Source organism: Amblyomma mixtum, chromosome 7, assembly GCF_055824585.1.
Source record: "Amblyomma mixtum isolate Tamu chromosome 7, ASM5582458v1, whole genome shotgun sequence".
NCBI lineage: Eukaryota > Metazoa > Arthropoda > Arachnida > Ixodida > Ixodidae > Amblyomma > Amblyomma mixtum.
The window spans coordinates 89,577,881-89,594,713 of NC_143018.1; the positions used below are offsets into that span (position 1 = coordinate 89,577,881).

At 47.9% G+C, this 16,833-nt stretch overlaps 1 protein-coding gene and 1 pseudogene across 1 annotated transcript in view; both read right to left on the reverse strand.

The window, feature by feature from the left end:
* Positions 1-240: 240 nt before the first annotated feature.
* LOC149336790 (sodium-coupled monocarboxylate transporter 1-like) overlaps positions 241-16,833 on the reverse strand; it is a 52,348-nt gene continuing 35,755 nt past the window's right edge. Inside the window, exons 6-13 of the mRNA XM_089554234.1 lie at positions 15,375-15,515; positions 14,436-14,565; positions 12,084-12,172; positions 8,825-8,934; positions 8,689-8,756; positions 4,119-4,205; positions 1,221-1,396; positions 241-367 (exon numbers count right to left, since the gene is read on the reverse strand). Coding sequence (XP_089410360.1) covers positions 241-367; positions 1,221-1,396; positions 4,119-4,205; positions 8,689-8,756; positions 8,825-8,934; positions 12,084-12,172; positions 14,436-14,565; positions 15,375-15,515 — 928 coding nt within the window. The remainder of the gene's footprint in view (positions 368-1,220; positions 1,397-4,118; positions 4,206-8,688; positions 8,757-8,824; positions 8,935-12,083; positions 12,173-14,435; positions 14,566-15,374; positions 15,516-16,833) is intronic.
* LOC149336791 (uncharacterized) lies at positions 4,454-5,481 on the reverse strand (annotated as a pseudogene).

A 16,833-nucleotide genomic window follows, 5' to 3' on the forward strand; every position in this document is an offset into this window, starting at 1 on the left:
TTTGAGTATTTGTTTCCAGCAAAGAGAAGGCAAGTTTTATTTTGTGATGTTTTATGAGTTGAAATTTTCTCCTCGGAAATTCAGTTACATCTGTGACGCAATGAGACATTTAGAACTTGAGACACATCGGATGTCCTTTTTGTGCATGGCAGGGAAGCGCTCCATGGAATGGCCAGTTGAATAACCCAAGCGAGCACGCCAGAGCTCTAGCAAAACTGTAATGCAGGGTGCACAAATTGCCTACATATGATGAAGAAGAGTACCTAACAGAAGGCTGACTGCGAGTCCTCCAAAGTATGTAGCCGATGTGCTAAAGAAGCTACTCCAGTGTGAGGACAGACGGAAAACAGGAAACACGCCAGGCGATCTGTGAAACACACGTAAACAATAGAATTATTGCTTGATCGCAGAGCTTCTCTTGCACAACATGGGCAAAGAACGCGCGGCGCGAACTTGCTCAAGAAAATAATAAATATGCTAAGTAAGCAAACTTTTACAGGAAATTCGGCATCTGGAGTTCTGTTGCACCTCTACTCAGAGTCAACCCTTCGCATCAAATATCGTGTGAGCGTTTTATTACATTTCTCGCGTTTCCTGCAGGTGTTGCATGCTTCATTACTGCATGAATGGACTTCCACTAACTTGCTCTTTGTGTGTGAACCATGAAGGAACAAGTAAACTGAATTTCAGCATTCAGATATCCCACATCCAACTTATGCAAATCGTTGCGTTAGCTCCCTTATCTACTCATTATTTTATATCTCTTTAGACACCTTCGCTAAACTTTGAAATTAAGCAGAATTACGGGGTCTGATTGGCCATTCATTGAGAACTACAATATTTTATCAATCACGTATTATTAAAAATAATGAACGCCTCAACACTGCCACGGCCAACTTAAGAAAACGGTATGCATTAACTCACTTATCTACCCGATATCTTTTATTTCTTTAGAAGCCTTCGCTCAACTTTCAAATTAAGCAAAATTACGCAGACTAATTGTCCTCTATTCGAGAACTACAATATTTGGTCACTCCACTAAGAATAATAAAGACTTCAACACTGCCGACGACACATTTATGACAGAATGATAAATTTTCCTAGGTTTATCGAAATTGATGAGCGCTCTCAAATGAAACCATTTTTTCGTCTCTAATTCAAAAAACTGTGGGTAAACGATTCCCCATGCTTCACGCGGGTAGCGGAATCGAGTACAGTACCTTTCCGTGTGAACGCTGACGGTGACACTCATGTTTCCCGCCGCTAACTCTGTAATGTTTTCTGGACAGTAGTCCAAGCTGACAGGCATTCGCTCTTCTGCGACACCGGCGTTCACCCTGACGAACATGTGAGCAAGCTGGTAGGTCACCATGAGAAGCGTCACGACGCCGGCACCCTGCGGAACAGTTGAACGCTCTTAATGCGGAACGGAAAGAAGTTTGCAGCGTATCACCCTCTGGACTTGAAGAAATGTGCGGGCAGGTTACGCATTTAAAGCCCTCGCGTGTTTGACTGCTTCGACATTGAAAGCATGCGATACGTTTCAACGGTCTTGTTGCTGATAGTGTGACGAAGACGAAGCTGGCAGTGGCGCGGGACGGAGCGCTCGCGCTAGGCCAGCGGCCATTAAATCATCTCTCGTTCATTGTTCACCACGCCTCATTCTTCGGCTGGCCGCCACGTTACAATAGTTGAGGCTTTTAAGGTTTATGTTAACTCCCTAACATACAGTTTTTCTGTAATATTGCTGGACCTTGTGCACAAATTTGACTTTGAGAAAACTAGTTTTTGAAGACGGTCCAAAGATACTTGTTTAGAATGTCAAAGCGACATCGGCATGCTTTGTGCAAGTTGTATTGCAAAGAGGGAGGCTTTCCATATTGAAGATTGATTTTCGGTGGCACTACATCAATGCTGTCATCCTATCACTGTCATTTTTTTAATCATAATGACGGGCTCAAAATCAGTTCCATCGCTGCACTCTACATGAACATGCCTCTCAAGGAGGATATACATTATTTATTCAAGGCAAGAAAAACGTTTGCTCCCTTAAGAGGCCGTGAGTTTATACGTCGCAGAATAGCCCACTAAAGCATCAAAAGATACAAGCAATAATACCACCAAAGTGTGTGACCAGTGCTCCCAGGTACTAAATAAGTCCAACGACCATTAAAAAGAGCAGGATAGCATTCACTCATGGGATGCCGATAAACGCTCCTTACAGGCTGCCGACACGGCGGCTTTGGTAATTTGGCCCTATTTGCCATAGGAGTCGATATGACAACTATTTTTCAGAACTATTAGGTTAATAGCTGTACGGCATCGCACGCTGTGTCCTTGAGTACTACTCCCTCGCAGACGAAGAAACGACCACGAGCGGAACACTCTCCAGAGCGCCGTCGGAGCACAAAACACTCCGCATCAAAGACGATTGGACAGAAAACTTCGAACAATACGCGAGCACAGCTGTTAAAGGCATACTTACACGTCATAACAATTCTGTACCCTTTTAGCAATCTCATACAGTTTTAGGTGCGGTCTCTAATTTGCCGTAGGGAAACTATGGAATATTTCCCATAATTTCCCTTAGGTATCGTATGTGAAGAGCCAGTTGCATTCCCACTTCTTGGAATCGTTGACTTTAAAGCAATCTGGATTACAAGCCAATCTGGGTTACAATCCAAGGGAGGGTCTATCATCGATAGTACGCTACGTATCCCTCAATCCACAATTCCATCTGAAGGACCTGACCAGGGCTGACATAATTTCAAGAGCGTCAGCTCTGTGGCAAACATGACACTCATCAAAAGGCCACGTTCACACAGATGACGTTTTCCGTCGAACCTAGGCTCTGGCGTAACGTTTCGCAGCTTCATCAAGAGACTTTCAAAGGCCGCGATCATCCACGGCACACTGCAAGAGTCGAGCTCACGTATGCGCCACTCTTAGCCCCTTTCATTTTGTCTTAGCCTTAAAAAATATCCCTTTTTTCCATGATGTCACTCGTGGTGCGACCGATCGTAGCGCCCTGCAACGAACGCTGCTAGCACTATTTCGCTCCGCTGAGCATACAGGACGCCCCGAATCTTGAGTCACTGGAAGCTAGAGCCTCCAGTAAGGAGAAAGCGTGTCATCAGTAGAGCGGCGCTTGGCGTAAGTACTAGTTTGTGTCGATGTGCACCGAGGGCGCTCGGCACAGCGCCACTCACCTCTCTTCTTATTCGCACTCCTTCAGGCGTAAGAAACGGGCTCGACTACTGTTAGTGGGAAGGCAAGCTTGATTAAGCAGATCGGTTCTTCTATACTTATTATAGATCAATCGAACTGCCCACCTCTGGACATCCTGTAGTTTCGTGTACGTAAAAGAACCCCAGGTGGTCGAAATTTCCGGAGACCTCCTCTACGGCGTCTCTCATAGCCTTAGTCGCTTTGGGACGTTAAACCCCATAAACTAACCAACCTCTAGTTTCGTGATTAGTTGTTTTGTGTAAGAGAACCAGCAGATAATGCTGCGTTCAAGTATAGAACAAATCAAGGATGTGTAAGCCAGTAACTTAGTAGTAGGGGATGGAGACAGGATAGATCTTTTCAAGGAGAGAAGGGCGGTAAGAGCTTTACTTGCTATGTAAGAGACCTGCTTCCTCCAATTTAAGTCGGAAGTCAGTTGTAAAACACCAAGGTATTGATATTCATCCACCGATTTTAATTCTGTTTCATCAATTTTATAAGAGAAGTTCCTGCGTTTTTTTCTTCCTTGTAGCCAGCACGGGTGGTGGTAGCCAACTCCTCTCTCTTGGTCACTGCTGACAAGTAAATAGCATCCGCGTCTGCCGACGGCGCAACGGGAGTGCTGGGCCTTGTAATGTGCCCACCGGTAAAACGGTCAGGTTTGGCTTAGCACATTTTTAGACCCTTTCGGCGGCGCAGATATGTTTCGCAGGAACATCGCAGTCACTACGCTTTTGGTATTTTCCAGAATTTTTGTTTATTATTTCAGCACTTTCCATTGTATAGAGCGACCAAAAATGAGGAGGTGGTTTGTGGAGGCCGTCTGAAAACGTGTCTTTGAGTGAAGCTCTTTTCGTTTCGTCCCTTCCGCATATCACCAGCAGACTTACCTTGGTGTTGACGAACGGGACAGTGAGGCCCAGTACAAGAAGCCCCACAAATGGGCCGGTGATGGCAGCATTAACGGCCATGAACATCTGCGGCAGGGTGACAGAGGGGCACGAACACTCCTAAATATTTAGGCATTTACGGCGAAAGTATAGAGGTCGGTTACGAGGAACATTGCATTGCAAGGCTCGAAAAAGAGTTTTCACCGAGCACTGCCGTATAGAGTAGTCTTCTCTTTCGCCGCTGTAGAAGTACGTCTCCCACGACAAGGTTAGCAATGGCTGCGCGCAGCTCTAGAAAAATTATAGCCACTGAATTAAAGGTTTTAATGACTTGTTCAGCTGATATCTACACACCTCAAGGGCAGACGTGGTGCCGTGTGCTGAATGGCGCAAAGTTCAAAAGCAGGGACGAAGTTAAAGATTTCTGGTTGGAGGAGTTGGAGATATCGGCCAAGGTGAACAACTTGGCTATTTAATGTGTTGTGAAGAAGAAGATGGACCCTTCGCTGGACGAAGTTGACGCCAGCCAGACTCATCAGCAGCATTGCGTACGACCCGCTGTAGTCATGCATGAACACAATGACCGGCGTCCTCAGGAACAGTGCCGCGCTGCAGGCCGCGTTCATGATGGAGAGGGCAGCGGGCAGTTCGTTCAGCGAACAGCGGTCAGAAATGAGCACCAGGAAGAGAAAGCAGCGAACTCCGCGTCCGACGCTGCCAAACAAGGAGCAGACCGCCAGCACCAGGAAGGTGCTCCACACGCTCGCGGACAGCAGGGCGGCTGCCTGGACAATGCAGCTGAGCAGCATCGCCGAGTACTTGGAGACCCAGCTGCGGTCCACGGCTGGTCCCGTGAGCAGCGTCGCAGTGAGGCAGCCCAAGGAGAACAGCATGGGCAGCAGAGGAGCCTTTTGGCCCAGCACTCCATTCCCATGCGCGTAGTCTACAATCACCAGGCCGAACGTGTAAGAGCAGAAGTTGGCTGCACCTTTGGACAACACACCATCCAGATGTATCCGGTAGAAACTTCTCGGAGCTTGTACATGAACCCCAAGTTCTGCGGGGGGCCTTTGTTTTGTTCCTCGTCGACGTCCGGGTCCGGGAGGACTTCGACCACGTCCATGAGTTCCTGGATTCTACGAGCTTCCTAGAGATTCTGCCTGCGTTTGTTTTGCAGCTTGGGGAGATTGCTTTCGATGCTGCTACTGCCTTCTAATGTCTCGTCAGACTTTTCGCAGAGCTTGAGCGAATAAACCTGTTCAGTAATAGCGTCCTGGTCGGGGAGGACCGGCTTTGCCGTCTCGTCAGTGTTCCGCAAGCTGTCGCCGCCATGGCTGTTTGGCGTTGACCTCACGTGGACCATGGCTGAGGACGTTCTTTGGTACGTTCGATCGTGTCTGGCTTGTCAACGCCGCAAACCTGCTTCTCACCGTTCGGCTGGTGAGTTACAGCCTCGCATACGTCCACTGCATCTCTTCGACCGCATTGGCATTGACCTCTACGGCCCTCTTCCGTATGCAGCTGCCGGCAATCGCTGGGTCATTGTCGCGTTCGACCATCTGACGAGATATGCCGAAACCGCCGCGGTCCCAGCTGCAGCAGCCCGTGATGTGGCCGGTTTCTTATTGACGAACTTCATTCTCCGTCGCGGTGCTCCTCGCGAATTGATCAGCGATAGAGGCCGTGCTTTCTTATCTGACGTCGTTCAAGCCCTGATCGCTCAGTGCAAAATCATTCACCGCACTTGCACCGCCTACCACCCGCAAACAAACGGTCTTGTTGAACGATTTAATCGCACCCTCGGTGACATGTTCGCGAAGTATGTTGGATCCGATCACACCAACTGGGACATTGTCCTTCCTTATATCGCCTATGCATACAACACTGCTACGTAATCCAGCACGGGTTTCTCTCCATTTTTTTTTGCTTTACGGTCGGCATCCATCTGCTCCCCTTGATACTGTGCTCCCCTACAACCCTGACGCATCTGAATGGGCCACAGCTGCCGAAGCTGAACAGCACGCCGAAGAATGCCGCCAGATTGCCCGGTCGTTCACGACTGACTCTTCATGGCGCCAAAAAAATCACCATGACACCAGTCAGACGAATGCACTACACTTCGAGCCAGGCTCACTCGTGTGGCTATGGGTTCCATCCGGCAGCCCCGGCCTCTCAACAAAACTGCTCTCCAAGTACCATGGGCCCTACCGTGTCGTCGAGTGCACTTCGCCAGTAAATTACATCGTTGAGCGTCTTACGCCACCTTCTGATTTTCAGCGCCGTGGCCGTGAAACTGTACATGTGCTGCGCCTTAAGCCGTTCTACGACCCCATTGTATCTGCGTCCTTTTAAGTCGCCAGGATGGCTCCTTTTTCTCTGGTGGGCATTGTGGAGAAGAAAATGGACCTCTTCGCTGGATGCCGACGAAGAAGAAACAGTTGTGGGATTGCCATCGCGCAGATCGTGTTCTTTAGATCGCCTCGCTTCCTTGCCGACCTCGACGCCGTCCTCGACGTCCTTCTTCTACAGTGTAAATAAAGCGCAAGCACGGGCAGTTGAATAATAGATTTTGAGTGCACAGTTGGGCAGAAATTATACTGCCCAACTGAGTTCACACGCCGCTGTGGCTCAGTGGTCAGGGCGCTCGGCTACTGAGCCGGAGTACCCGGGCTCGAAGGAGACCGCGGCGGCAGCGCATCGATGGAGGCGAGGCGCTACTACCGCCCGTGTGCTGTGCGATGTCAATGCACGTTAAAGATCCTCAGGTGGTCGAAATTATTCCGGAGACCTCCACTACGGCACCTCTTCCTTCCTTTCTTCTCTCACTCCCACCTCTCTCCCTTTCCTTACGCCGTGGTTCAGGAGTCCAAAGAGATATGTGAGACAAATACTGCCCCATTTTCTTTTCCAAAAAAACAATTTAAACTTAAATTTTAAATGAGTTCAGAAATTCTCTACGTCTAGTGGCTTCGAGCAAGAGCTTTCCCGAGCCAATGTCTTCGGGTGGCCCTCTCTTGAAGAGTGCAGTTAGCTTCAAGCGCGAACGTTAATGTACGCCATGTTGTACCCATGAACCAATTATAAGGTGAACCAAATAAAAGGCAGCCCCATATTAAAAAATCACAAACCAGCGGGTAGTGAAATAAAAGTGTGGCCCACTGTAAAATTACGCATCCATGTTGCCATTTTGACAGAATGTGCGGAAGTTAAGGCGTTTTAACCGCCTTATTTTTATTGTTAGAACGGCGAATAATCAACTCACTGCCTTACTAAGAAGTGCAGTTTGGACAGAAGTGAACGGAGTTGGGCATCGGCTGTCGAAATGATTGAGCGTGCGACCTGGCTGCATCGGTTGGAACTGATATGCTTAGCATGGTACCAAGCACCGATGGTAGATAGCCTGGGGCGGATAACTTGGGCACTCGCATTTTTAGTGACCTGTGAGATTCAGCTCTCCTGTTGCTATATCGTAACCTCTAACGCATGTCAGACGGAGTGAGTAAAACGATCGTTCAGAATTGTACAGTGCGATGGTTCAAGAAGATGTATTAAAACAATATACTACGGAGTGACATCGGCTGGAGGGCTTGTGAGCTTAAATAAAGAGTGGGTGGCACTTGGAGGTAATATAAGGTGGGATCTTATATTTATTTAATAACGTCGCGACGGCAAAGGTCCTTGGACCGTTGGTCCGAAATTGATAGTGTGTAGGAAAGTTCAGCTTCGCGTATGGACCCCCGAAAGCCCATACAAAGTCGCGGTGGATATGTCCCAAGGAGGTGCCGGGAGCCTACTACCGTCAATGGAGAGGAATGGTAAGTCCAACGTGTGGGATGTAGCGTTAACCCTGGTGAAGGATTGCCTTGGTGTGGACAACTTGTGAAATCATCCAGCCTTGATAATTACCACACTTGAGCACGCAACGTGTGCTTGGTTGTACCGAATGCTTCTATATTAAGCTGCAATCACGTTCAGTCACTGTACAGAGGGCAAAACGCGTCTAGAACAGCCGAACTGTGTGTTCCGCCGCTCCCAAAGCCGCTGCCACCAGGAAGGCAAAAAATGACGATGAAATCCTACGAGTTTATCTGGACATGCTTACACCCATATCATTTTTAACCAAATATTATCGCTAGATATCGCGTGTTCAGCCCGAAACACGACCAGAACGTGTTATAGGCAAGCGATTTGCCCTCTTTACCTTTGGTTCCGACTCTACTCATATCGATGTATTTCCTCGTTTAGGCGTCGATTTTATAGCAGAATCGTTACTGCCTCTTTAGAAAGCTGGAGACCTGCATTCATTCGAGTCCTACGGGTTGTTAGGACGGGGATTGTATTGTCACGGGTCGTTCAAACGACGCGGGTCGTGGGGACGCTAGAGACCACAGGAGAGCAGGCGCCAGGGACAGTCCAAGCGGTCGCGGCCGGGCTCACGAGCGATTTCCCACCGAGCCTCTTCCTCTTTGCCGGCGATTGGCTACCCGCTGGTTGAAGATGACGTTAAGTGGAAAATAACACACATGACAGTATAACACGGGTGAGAAAAAAAAGAATTTGATGCACTTACCGACATGACTGACCCTAGGTACGGAATCAGCACGCTGAGAGCCATCATCATGCCCCCAACTGCGAAGGCTGTTCATTAGAAGAAGCCAGTGTTAATTAGTACTGCAAACGTGGCGGATTGAGTTGAAGCACATCACCTATCGTCTTTATGGTGCAATCCCCACGGTCGCCAGCAACTGTGAAGAATGGCGTCACGACGTCGAAGTACCACACGGCTGCCTGAGAGTTCACCATCGAAGATACTGTGCTGAACATGAAATAAAAAAAAAACAGTATGAATAAGAGATAACGCTTGAAATGGTTAGGTTTTGTGCGGTTTAACGTCCCAAAGCAGCTTAGGTTATAAGGGACACTGTAGTGGAAGGCTGCCAATGATTTCGGCCACCTGGGACTCTTTAACGTTCACAGACATCGCAGAGTACACACCGAGCTGTAGCATTTTGCCTTCATCGAAACGGGGTCGCCGCAGCCGGGATCGAGCCCGTGTCTTTCGAGCAGCAGCGGAGCACCATAAACACTGGACCACAGCGGCGGCTAACATGTGCAATAAGATTTCAGTGTGAACAGAATCGTAATTTACGCGTGGTAGGTCTCCAAGGCAGCTTACGCAGCCCCACGGATTCAAGGTAGAGGTGGTTTAACGACCTAAGGCGGCACAAAGGGTTCCAAGGGTGCTATAGAGCAGGAGTTTATAAAACCTGGTGTTTATTAATGTGCACTGAGTACGCACGGAGGACGGGCGCCTAACAGTTCGCCTCCATCCCAACGCAGCCGCCGCGAACGGTGCCACACCAGCGCATCCTTGGGAAAGCACCTGAGTGGCCCAGCCAATAAACCCCAGCGGCGTGTCTATGCGGCTCTGGAGGAAAACTAAAACATTCAAAGCATCGGTGTCTTTTACCCCTGTCACACGGGCACTTTCAATGCTCATTGAACTCGATCTGCATCGAGATTTTCGAGCACGCTTGAAACATCCGGTGCTACACGGGCATTTTCAATGCTCCTTGAGAAGTTTCCCGCATGTGTGTTAGGTGGCGAGAACCATACGCGCTTGGAATAAATTACCTAAGAATATTGTCGACAATCCCAGTGCGCAAGAGTTCATTAAAAACCTAAAAATGCTGGGGTGAAGTTGTACTTGTATTCTTGTATTGTTTCTTGTATTCTTGTATTCTTGTATTCTTGATTCTTGTAATTGTATTTTTTTGTGTCCACTCCTGCTTGGAGTCAGCCGACTCTGCAGTATTTCCAAATAAATAAATAAAAAAATGTTCCTCCAACAGCCATAACAAGGTGATGTCCGGCAACACTGTGCAGTCGGGGGCAGCGGCATCCAAATCCGTAGCCAGACAGGCGGAGCACCTCTGTATCTGCTGTTGTGCGATGGAACCCGAGGGTTCGAGTGAGTGAGTGAAAAACATTTATTGTCCAACAGAATGAGACTACCTCACCCAGACCTCCCCTGTCCCATACCCTCAGTTGAGGGAGGAGGATCAGGAGAGATCCGGCCGCATGGGGTAGTCGCGTCAGATGCTGGCCGGGATCTCTTGTATCCCGGCGGCCTCTTCAGCCAGTCGGACGGCGGTGAGCTGGAGCTCAGGGTCCGAGCTCCGGAGCAAGGTCTCCCAGGCGTCTCTACTATTAATGTTCTTTGCCCTGCCTGGGGATTGGCTACACTCCCATATTATGTGGTCGAGGGACCCTCTCGCTCCACACTTCTCGCATTTATCGTCTTCTATTTCAGGAATTATGTTTGCATAGAATTGGGTGTGGGTAGACATCTGTTTGTAGACGCCTCCACGCCACCGCCTGTTGATTGTTGAGTGTTATGCTAGGCGGGGGAAAGTACCTGCGATGTTGTCTATAATGTTCTGTAACTTCCTGACAGGAAATTAGTCGCCCTTCTCTCCCGTGATCTGCGAGCGGTGGACCGTCGTGTGCAGCTCGGTGGTAGAGATCTCGAGCCACCTCGTGGACCGCCTAGTTGCCTCGGACAGATTATATTGATTGTTCTATTCAGTGTCGCTTGTCTTAAAATTTTGGCAGCGATGGGAGAGACTCTCCCTCTACTAAAATTTTGGACTGCAGCTTTGCTGTCGCTTATGACGTATTTAGCTTTGGAACCGACGCAAGCTAGTGCTATTGCGACCTCCTCCGCCGTCTCAGTGTTTGTCCCTAGGACGGTTGCGGCCGTAATGAGAATACCCGCTCCATTCACTACCGCGACGGTCGTGTACTGACTACGTATATCACCCGCTGCGTCTACGTAGGCGACCTCCTCCTCAGGCTTGTCACCGTAGATGCGGTCTATCACCTGTGCCCGTTTTTGTCTTCTTTCCTTGTTTATTTCTGGGTGCATGTTCTTGGGTAAGGGGGGAATCCTGAGATTGCTCCTAATCTCCAAGTCGATATCCTCCCTCTGTCTTGCTCCCCTATCTGTTTTGAGTCCGACTTTTGGCTAGTGTGGCTCTTCCGGCATGTGTTATGCTGAGTCTCTCTAGCTGTGATGTATGGACTGCTTCTGCGAGCTCTGTAAGCGTGTTATGTATGCCCAGTGATAGGAGTTTTTCCGAGGATGTGCACATGGGCAGGCCTAGAGCTTTCTTAACGCACTTCCTTATGAGAGCGTCGATCTTGTTCCTCTCTGCTGCTTTGAGATTTAGGTACGGCGTAGCGTAGCTGACTCTACTTATTATGAAAGCTTGTATGAGCCTAGGGTTCGAAACGCCTCCGCGATTTCTGCGTAGACTACGGCGTTTCTCTTCTGGCGCCGCAAATTATCTAGGCGGTCTAGCCAGCAGTCGATGAGAGCGGCTGTCTTGCGCTCGCTCTACAGTTTGCGCGTCGACGAGCACGAGGACGCCATCTTTGTTGTTTACACTGACGGCGAAGCTTGGAGCGTGGTCTCGAGATTATTTATAAATATGTTTGCATATAACAGGCATAGTGCCTGAAACTGTTCTGTCTTGCATTTTAATCATTTACAATAACAACAGTTGTAGTTTTGTTTTGTTAACTAGCGTTTATTTTCATAGCTTCGTGCGAGCGAGAGTGCTTTCGATTGTGCTTGGAACCTCAAGCACTCTTGAGGGGCCGGCATCGAGTCAAGCAGGATCGAGCTCGATTGCGCTTGAAAGTGGCCGTGTGACAACCGTCGATCTGCATTGAGTTCGATGAGCATTGACTCAATGAGGATCGAAAGCGCCCGTGTGACAGGGGTATTTGTTTCTTTGCGCATGATTATGCTTCATTTCGCAGAGGTCACCAGAATAAAACGAAGGCTGGGCACTGCCTTTTAACGAGGATATAGTTGGTCCGCAAGGGATGATGCATTTAAATTTCGAAATTCATGATTTGATATTTCAGAACGACGAAACAGTTGGTAACAAGAATTACCTGACTGAAGCGCTCACAACGCCAGCCAGCAAGGTACCGGAAAGTCCAGGAAAGCCGTGAAAGTCTTGCACAACGTAGAAGGGCACGAGCTGTCACAAGAAAAAGTGCCGGGATGACCTGTGCTGATGATGGCCTGTGCGAGATGATGGCCTGTGCAAAATGATTGCCTGTTCTTTGCGTCAGGTTTGTGAACGCATGCTGACAAATGTGGTAAAATTTAAAGTAGATAATACTCACATAAAACCAGGCCTGGAATCTTGGCTGTTCTTGTAGTATGCACATTTTTGAGGACTTGGAATAGAGCGCGGTCAGTGTTACCTGTGAGCTACCCAAGGTGTTTGCTTCTAAAACATAGCGCCTCGGGTTGAAGACATTTCGTGAGGCCTGATGGCTGTGCCTTGAAATAGTGGTCACCCTAGGTTCTGTGTGCTCGAAACTAGCTTATTTCAGGATGTGTGACTGTTGCTCCCGCAATGCTGAAGACACATTAGTCGCACAAAAAACAAAAACATGAGAAGACCTTGTAGGAGAAGTCTCAGGAACATTACTTAAAGCCAAAGATCAAAGTCGCACTTATATATTTGGGGCAGCTATTTTTCGCACTCAAAAATTTAATCCGCGCGGCCGCATACAAGCCAGTACCAAGTGACAGAGAAGCTTACATGGATTCGCCTGATTCCACTAATAATCTTGCAGTGTGTGAGTTAGCAGAATTTTTTGGCGGCTTTGAAAAGGGCTACACGAAAATGCTGAAACCTCACTTCGAGATGAACGCAAGCTCTTACGAATTTTTGTTCCAGGAGTAATTATTTCGGAAATCATGTGCTGTTAAACGCAGAGACGGCTTGTAACCATTGACCAGGGACGGCCATTGTTTGACCTTAAAACAGAAGACAGAGAACTGGTCCTACAAAAAAAATGCGCTTCATCCGTGACTAATCTTTATCAGTGGTTGAATAGAGAATAATCTTTTTGTTCTTTTGGAGGAGCACAGATTGATAGAGTCTACAGCTTGATAATAAACGTTTATTAATCGAATGCTGCTCCTAGTTTGTTTCCTTCTCATTTTCACCTCCGGAGACATCAGCATTCCTCTCATTGCAGCGTTGTTTGCATATAATGTTACGGTGACAATCCTATCAGAAATACGAAAATCAGCGAAACATCTTTTAAAAATTAAAGTCGAATGTATTCTCTCGTCATTGAAACGCAAAGATCACGAATTGGCCTAGAACTTGCATTGAGGATGTTCTGCTTGAACGGTCGATGTTTTACACAGTCAAAGCTCCCAATAACGAGCATACCACTGAAAAAAACTCTGCTTCTTGCCAGTGAAAGAACATTTGTGGGCCATATCGTGTGATTGTCTGTTTGCAGGGCTTTACTTTGCATGCGAAATACCATCGTAGGTGGTCGGTGGCTGTGGGCCGTTCGCATGTATTGAACGTGTTCTCGATTTCTGACGGCGCGCCGTATGGGTGAACTCGACGCCCCGCTAACCCACCCAATGCAGCTAGATGTGCTGTTTTTATCCTCGATGTGAGGTGGGTAATGTAGCGCATGTTACTCAATATGGCGTACTGGCCAAGGATCCAGCGAAGTCGGACCGCTGCTCAGATGAGCTTACACTTGTGTACATGGGTGATGGAGAAAAGGAGTTCGCGTGCTCGCAATGAGCTAAGCGTGTGTTTCGTGTTCCTCACGATTATCTCGTCCTAGGGCGCCCGCAGGACAGCGAGATGGGCTCCTCTCACGCTTAGATGGCAAAAAACACCCTTACTCTTCGTCATGGAGTGTTCAAAATGTCGTCCACTACACATTAACATCGGCATGCCGCCTAAAAAACTGGGCATGTGTGTGTTTAAGTGCGGACTTTTAAGAGCGAAAGAAAGCAGTAGGGACGGCGTCCGTACGATGATGTGGCCATGGCTGTTTTGGCGTTCTGAGCTTATCAATACGCCATACATCCTTCGGCCATGGACTTGATCGAACAGAACGCGCAAAGCTCTTGCTATCACTAAATAGCAACCAAAATTTTCGGTCGCGGTAATGCTGTCAATGCATAGATTAATATGACATATTGGTCAACGAAATCAGGCTACATTTACCCTAGGCGCTTGCATAACACTTAAACGTAAGAAATGTGTCAAATTTTAGGTATCTTGATTACATAACAATGTATTTTTCACGTGTCATTAAGTGGTGTAACAAAAGCAAAAATATCAGCTTTGAACATATGCTAAGGTGTGAATTTTCTCTCCATGCTTCCACCAGAGAAAAGGAGGAGGAACCAGTTTAATTCGGACACATACACCAGGTGCCCACGATGTTCGCTGAAGCTCAAAGTCTCACCTGGTCGAATCTCTGAATTGACCCAGCAAGGATTGGATCGCAGCCTCGGTACCTGGAAGTAAGGGCTGCCCCGGCACCAGCCAGGAGGGCGTAGAACACGCAGGTCAAGAGTGCGCCTATCGTGACGGTCCTGCAAGGCACACGTTGCGTCCGTGTACATTAGAGAAAAAAAATCTAACTTAATGGCAGCATACATCCTTAATGGCAAAGGTAATACCACTCCGCTAACCCGACGTGTGCTGTGATGACTGTGATTTGTTATACCGCAAGGGCATCTGGGGCTATAGAGCCCCAAGACACAAGATATTTTTCTTTCCCTCAAGGTGGGCTCGAAGACCAATTTCCGAAGCATTTCATCCTAACGAAGCCGAGCACCAGAACACTGGAAAGCTTTTACTCATTGTATCACCTGTGGGTACCCGGCAGCACTGGGGATCGAACCTCGCACTTCCCGTATGCGAGGCGGATGCTCAAACCGCAATGTCACCACTACTAGTCCGCCATAGTTTGATTAAGCGTTTATTCTCAAAGGCAAGTAGTAGTTTGTTCTAACACAAGTCTATGAGTGCTCACGAAGATTGACTGGGACAGTAAATAGTTTTGGAATTCGTATAACCTTCCAACCCTCAAAGAAATAAGGTTCACGGCCCGTACCGTTCGCGAAACACACACCATCATGTACGCCGGGACGTGAATTTTATTCCTTGACAAGAATTAAGGCGCTTGGCTACGTTTGTGACCGTCGTTGCCACTTTTCCAAGCAGCTGTATTTGCAGTGTGAGAGTGAAGCACTGGCAACAAGCTTTTTACTGAATTCATGACATTCTATCTATCACGTAAACTGGGACTAAGACCTAGAGCGCTTAAGCGTTAGGCGGTCAGAGCTATCGTAGAAAAGAGCATTAATTACATCAACGAATGGTAAAAATACGCGCTCACCATTTCGCCTGTACAAGGGTCTTGGAAGCGAGGTATCTCTGGGCAGTGCCCTGGTCCAGGCATATGCGGTTAAAGAAGGTCGGCGATGACGCTATCAAAACTGCCCAGACGGTTTCGTCTTTCGTAAGGTCAAAAGCTGTGCTGAAATGTACGAAACGCGCAATGTGGCGCCTCGTTCACAGCTGAAAGCAATCATCAAAAGGAGAAGATCGATGACATCAACCCGAAAAGCGCGGCTTCACTTTTTAGTACCAGATCGAGCGTGGTATCACCAAAAGGTTAGTACGGCTACTTGAACGCGTTCACGAAAATTTCGCATTCGCGACGACTTGGCCTCTTGTGTATTCACTACACAGAACTAGTGAAGGCAGGCAAACAATGAGATAGTAGCGCTTAAAGAAAAAGAGAAAATGTGATTCCTTAGGCATGCCGAACCGCCAGAACTTCGCATTGCAAGCGCCTTCGAGTGAACTGAACATAACATAGATTTTATGAGCAGCATAAGCCGCAGTAACGGCAGCACGACCCGCTCCCACTGTTGCTGCACCAAGTAAGACACGGCTAATCCTTAAGCCTATTTTGCATATGTCGGTGCAGATGTCAGTCAGGCTGAAAACATGCACTGAAAATCTACTAACACAATAACTATGCATGAACAAAAAACGAAAAGACGCCTACTAATAATTGACAAACTTCGAATCCTAGGGTCGTGTTTACAGTCGCCTGCGGCAAAGCGGTGCCGCACTACTGCATATGATGCCTGCGACCACTGAACGTATGCGAATATTTGCTGTGTAAAGCCCTTGTCGAGTGAGGGAAAGATTTTTTCTCTACACTACAAAATTACAAGTGACGAAGGTAGGTTCCTGTAGGGTTGGTAGAGTCCCATGAGCCTGACTTGCTTTAAGAGCTCAGAGTGGAGATGAAAGAGTGGAAAATGCCATTCGTTCTCTTGCAGACATCGGAAACACACACGCGCCTCTGAGTATTCTCACAGGTTGCGTAGATTAACCATAACCCCCCTCCCCCTCCCACTAAAAAAAAAAAAGAAAGCCCTGTAACGTTACGCGTTTTTAGGCACCACCTAAACTCCATTCTCTTGATGCTCTTTCACTCCATTCAATCGTTTACCCATGTGTACATCGTGTAGCGAATGTTGCCTGCGTGCGTTTAACATTATTCCCTTTTCTCCCTATGTCGCTCTTTCTAACTCACTCTCTCTAGGCACCAGCCTCCTCGCTCTATACTTAACGACCTCCGTAACACAAGATAACAGTTTGCATACACACGCGAAAAGTATAACGCATAACTTCCGCCGAAGTTCCTCCCCACCGAATACCGGCAAAAGTCTGGGCTCTTTATTGTGTCTATGCAATTTTTCTTCTTCATAATACTATCCTGCCAAGTTTTCACCTCAAAATTTACTTAACTTGTACCATCTAACGCAGACAGCCACTCA